Source organism: Phaseolus vulgaris, chromosome 4, assembly GCF_051622355.1.
Source record: "Phaseolus vulgaris cultivar YP4 chromosome 4, ASM5162235v1, whole genome shotgun sequence".
Lineage (NCBI taxonomy): Eukaryota > Viridiplantae > Streptophyta > Magnoliopsida > Fabales > Fabaceae > Phaseolus > Phaseolus vulgaris.
In genome coordinates, this window is record NC_143501.1 from 22,478,136 (window position 1) to 22,483,257 (window position 5,122).

Here is a 5,122-nt window from a genome sequence, read left to right on the forward strand (position 1 = left end):
GAAAGAAGTCGACCAATTACATGTCAGGATTGCAAAAATATGGATTTTTCTTTCAAAGACTTGTCTTCTTCAATCGAGTATGAGGACCAATGTACTTCGAGTATCCGAGATCCTGAACTCACAAGTATATAGGTATCAATAATTATATATAATGTAAACAATTCATTTGCTCTATTATTTTAATTTTTATATATAATGAAATATCTTTATTTAATGTTAATTAATGACGTAAAAAATAAATAAAATATCATAATAGTAAAAGTAAGAATAAAATAGAAAAATGATTTGCATAAACCTTCTTTGTACAGTGGTTAGATTACATTAATAAATGCCACGAACTTGGGAAGAGAGTAAGGGAAAAATTTCATTTGGTAAGTATAAACTATATAAACATCATTACTTCATTATTAAAACTAGTTTGCTTAGAAGATTCCCAGTGGATGATATAAAACTATTTTCTTACCACTCCAATCAGTAATCACATAATTTGGGTAACAAAGGAAAAAGATAAATATATCATCTAAATAGAAAGATGACCTATACTCACTGAACAACATCTAGGTATCATAAAACGAGACATCACTTATTAATAACCTATTACATTTATGATCATATAATTAATCAACAAAACTTAAGTCAGTTTGAAAAAATCTTGAAAGTATAAAGAGATGTATAAAACCCTATCACAGAAGCATCAATTCAAGTCTATTCACCAACCACGCTTCTTCAGAAAATCTTTAGTTCTCTTCCTCATGCGGGTGAAGACAATAACTACACAAGCCAAGATCCATGGAGGGAAGTTCACACCAGAGAAATTCAATTTCTTTAACCAATCCGGAGGATCCCTCGAAACTAGGGTTATCATAAAGACTATTAAAGCAACCCCAACCAAGATCCTTGTCACTGGTTTAATTAGTGAGTCCTGCAAAAGGGAACTTTCAGCCAACGAAAATATTACATGAATTACATGTATGTTTTTATTAGGATCACATGAACTTCATATCAATCATAGACAGATATTGATAATGGTGGTTTGCAGCATTTCAATTTTAAAAAAATAAAGAAAACTGTAGAGTATCTACATCAGTCGTAAAAGAAAATACATACACACACACATATATATATATATATAAAATTTAAAATCATTGATCAGTAATAGGTCCTTCATGATTTTATAATTTGATTTCTAGGAATTAAATGATACTTGAGGTCCGGTCCTGTAACCCACAAACCTTGTTGCACTGAAAGAAAAAGCTTTCACAATCACAAATAAATTTAGAGAGAATAAACAAACCTATTTTTATCACAACATTCATAAAATTCTTAGTGTAAAGCATCATGAACCTCAAAAAAGATTCAATTTACAATAAACTTTTTGTAACACCAAGTATTTTAGCTTATTAAATGAAAAAGGGCTCTAAAAGAGGGTACAATAGGCTAAAACTTAAGCAAAGGAGTGATTCAATTCAATCCCTGAATCATACAGCATAATCTCCATTCACCCAATCCAACTCCTCCCCTGCCAAGTCCACCTACAACTAAGGTAACACTCTATGCTCACACTCCTAATCGCATAAATTGCTGCCTAGTCCTTTGATAGGAGAATAAATAAGAAACCTCCTATTACTGAGGAGCTTTATGTTAGAAGGAAACGGGGTACAGCAGGGACTTAAAATCCTGTGAATAACAGAACAAATAATGGAGGTTTTGTTAGGAGAACAGAATATAAATAGGCATGGTAGTTGGAGGGAGGGCCATTGGATTGGTCAGTTTGTATTGGGAAGGTCCAGGTTCCTTGAATTACCTGGAGGATTCTTTAATTTCTTTCAACAGAAGTTTATTTTCTTCCCCCTGAACCAGTTTGCATCATGTTTGCTAACCTGAGCGACCAACACAGCCAAGCAGATTGAACATATAACTGCAAACTTAGATACGTATTGGCCGGCCATAATTGCAAAATAGTTATAGTACAAGATCCTCAATCTGTGCCAGTCATGAGTTGGGTAGGGTATGTTGCACAATCCAGGAATCAAACATCTCCTACAAATACCAAATAAACTTCAGAGTTTGCACGATTTCAGCTCTCTAAAATTCATTATTCTTGGATTGCCACTAACATGTGTTGGAGTGTCTTGTATCCAGATTGCCCATCATGGATTGTCAACCATTGGATACTCCAGCATCATAGAGCTGGTGGTAAACCACTCTCCCAAATAGAGAACATAAGTATCCCATAGCAGGTGTTAGGATAAGAGCTGCTTATGAAAACTTCAAATGAATTCAAGACACTCACAACATCCTAGTACAATGCGCACCTCTAAACAGCCTTGCATTCTTGATCCCCTCCAAATCTGAAAAACAAAAGGATCTGGGAAAAGCCAAAAACTTTCCCTTTCTATTTTCTATTTAAAGATATTTTACACGACACTTGTTTGTTCATTTTCTCCAGTTAAGATTTTTTTTAACACTAGCATTTAGTTCCACTTGCCCCATCAAATCCTCTAGACAACCAGATTATATGAAGCAAATATAAATGAATCTTTAATCAGCAGCAAACAAGCAGAGTATACAAGAAACCTCTTGTAACTAGACCTCGCAAAAGATATAACTTTCAACCCTAGATTAATACAGTTAGCATTCATGGCTAGCACATATGCATTATTGCTCCTTGGGCCTCTGCTAACACGGTCTGTGAAATACATCAATCATTGCTATGCTTCAACATACTTATCTATACTCCAATACATAACATCAAGCACTATATCGATCAAGATTCAAGAACCAAACTAACTGGATACTCTTATCCGTGACACTCACATATACACAAAAAACACTTTAGACTGTTGTTAGATGAGAAGAAGGCTGAACGGGGAATCATTCTGATATTTAGTTTGGAGAAGAATATTGACGTTACACTAAAGAAAGAAAGATCAGAAGGTGGGTCATAAGTCATGGGATTGATTGCCATAGGTTATCTTGATAAAATCAAATTTGGATTCTTATAGCTCAGAAATTTAGAAGTTCTCACAAAGAAAAAACTTAATTTTATTTCAGAATTCATATAAATTCCAACTTCTTCCAGGATGTTCATACTCTACATCATATCATTAGACAACAATGTTTCATATTCCTGCAATTTAACTCAACATCATTGAAATTTCTCCTCAATGCCAGTCTTCCTTTCCCAAATACCGTTAAAAATCTAGCTTACATGACTAACAATTACAAACTATTTGCATGGCAACCTAATTCGATTTACCTTTTCGTCAAAGATTTAACCACATGTTAGTTTTCCTTTCAAAAGTATCCATACCAACAGCGTGTTCGGTTAATTTTCATTTCAAAGTATTACGTTTGGACAATTAAATATTTCGCTTACATGACTAACAATTATAAACAATTTACAGTACAACTTACTCCGATTGTGCAAATATTCGACCACAAGTTAGTTTTCCCTTCAAGCATCCATTAAACATTGTTTAGGTATAAGGGATCTAACCACAAGACAAATGAACATAATAACTAAAACAAACACTCTTTTTTTAAATTACAAAGACTACAGTATTTTAAATCTGAACTACCAAACACACACCACCTAAAATCAAAGTTTCTAAAAGCATACTAAAACCTTTAAGAGAAAGAAAAAAAACATACCGTAGGGTCTCCATCAAGGTGTACAACAGCCCCATCCCTATAAGTCAACATGGACCTCCCATTTCTGGGGTTGAACCGGACCGGAACGCCGCGTCCCCCGGCTCGGGGATTGAATGCGAAGACCGACTTGAGTCCGTGCTTCTCGAGAATGTCCCGGACCTCGATCTGGTCCTGCTCCCACCCGCCCAGTGGCGACTTGAAAACCGTGACGGGGCCCTTGCCCTGCCGGTAGAGGTGGATCTCCACCTCCGGGACCTTCGTCCGCACGTGCTTGGCCTGCTCGCTCGTGCGGGGAGTCACGTTCTCTGGAGCTGCGTCCACCTCCTCGATTTCTCCCACCACCAGGGGCGTCTTGAGGTCGTCGTCCATGATCGGTGCGGTTGCCGGCTGAGGCGAGCAGGCGGGGCGTGGATCTGGAGGAAGAAGATAGGATTGATGTTGATATTAGGTGGAATTATAATTGTTTTGTTCGTTGCGGAGGGTTGAAGTTTTGTTTGGGATGAGGGAAAAAAAAAGTTCGGAAAAAAAGTGTTACTTATCTCTCTGTTCAATTACCTCGTCCCTAAACCCTAAATCAAACACACCCTAAATTATTTACACTTTTATTTTTTTATTTAACATTTTTTATTTTTATTTCTCTATCTAGTATCATTTTATTTTTTATTTCTTATCTAGCACCATTTCAAAAATAAATAAATAAATAATAAATTATTATTTTTATGATAATTATAATTTTAAATATATTAAAAAATAAATATTTTTAATGTTTAAAATAGATAGAAATATAATTAATAAATAAAGAAATGAGTTTTTACAAAATAAAAAAAAAGTAATAAATTAAAAATAATTAGTTTTAATTTTTTTTAAGAATAAAGAAAATAAAAAATTAAACTCCACAACAACATAAAAGTTGAATCTATAAACATAAATTAGTATTTATTTTTATTATTATTGATGATGTAATCATGTTAATTTCAAGTAAAAAATCCAGGACATAATTATAAAAAAATCAAAGTCAATTAGTATTAATTAATATTGAACGCACAAATAATATTGAAATGTCTATCTACCCTAATTGCAAAATCCTAAAAAAAACCTAATGCAATTGCTAAAAATGAGAAGAAGAAAAATGTAAAAATAAATAAATATAGAAAATAAAAACAGCAACATTACAACAGATCTTTCATGTTACGAAAGACTATTTGATGAAACTCAAAAATGAAGAGTATTGATATACATACACTAGTCAAATACTATATCCAAGTCCCGACATGAAAATAACCTCAAAGGGGAGACCTAAGTCAAGTCGAATAAGAACTTATATGGACATAAAACATAATTGAACAAAAAATTGTTCATATTGTCAAACACCAGGACACACAAAAAGAACTTGTCCCAACATTATTGAATTGTGCACTTCTCGTCATTAATTATGTTTCATTTCGCACAAACTATTTAATGTACCATT

The 5,122-nt window shown here is 33.7% G+C and overlaps 1 protein-coding gene across 1 annotated transcript; it reads right to left on the minus strand.

The window, feature by feature from the left end:
* Positions 1 to 441: 441 nt before the first annotated feature.
* LOC137837350 (WD repeat protein) lies at positions 442 to 4,212 on the minus strand. The gene is made up of 2 exons (XM_068646330.1): positions 3,655 to 4,212; positions 442 to 922 (listed from the first exon to the last, which is right to left on the minus strand). The coding sequence occupies exons 1-2, from the start codon at positions 4,021 to 4,023 to the stop codon at positions 710 to 712; spliced, it is 582 nt and encodes a 193-aa protein (XP_068502431.1). The 5' UTR covers positions 4,024 to 4,212; the 3' UTR covers positions 442 to 709.
* Positions 4,213 to 5,122: the final 910 nt, after the last annotated feature.

Excerpts from the sequence above, each read along its gene's own strand:
- LOC137837350 (XM_068646330.1), bottom strand. The coding sequence starts at position 4,023 with ATGGACGACGACCTCAAGACGCCCCTGGTGGTGGGAGAAATCGAGGAG. Across the intron at positions 923-3,654 it reads ACCTTGATGGAGACCCTACG|GACTCACTAATTAAACCAGT; the intron begins GTATGTTTTTTT and ends TCCCTTTTGCAG.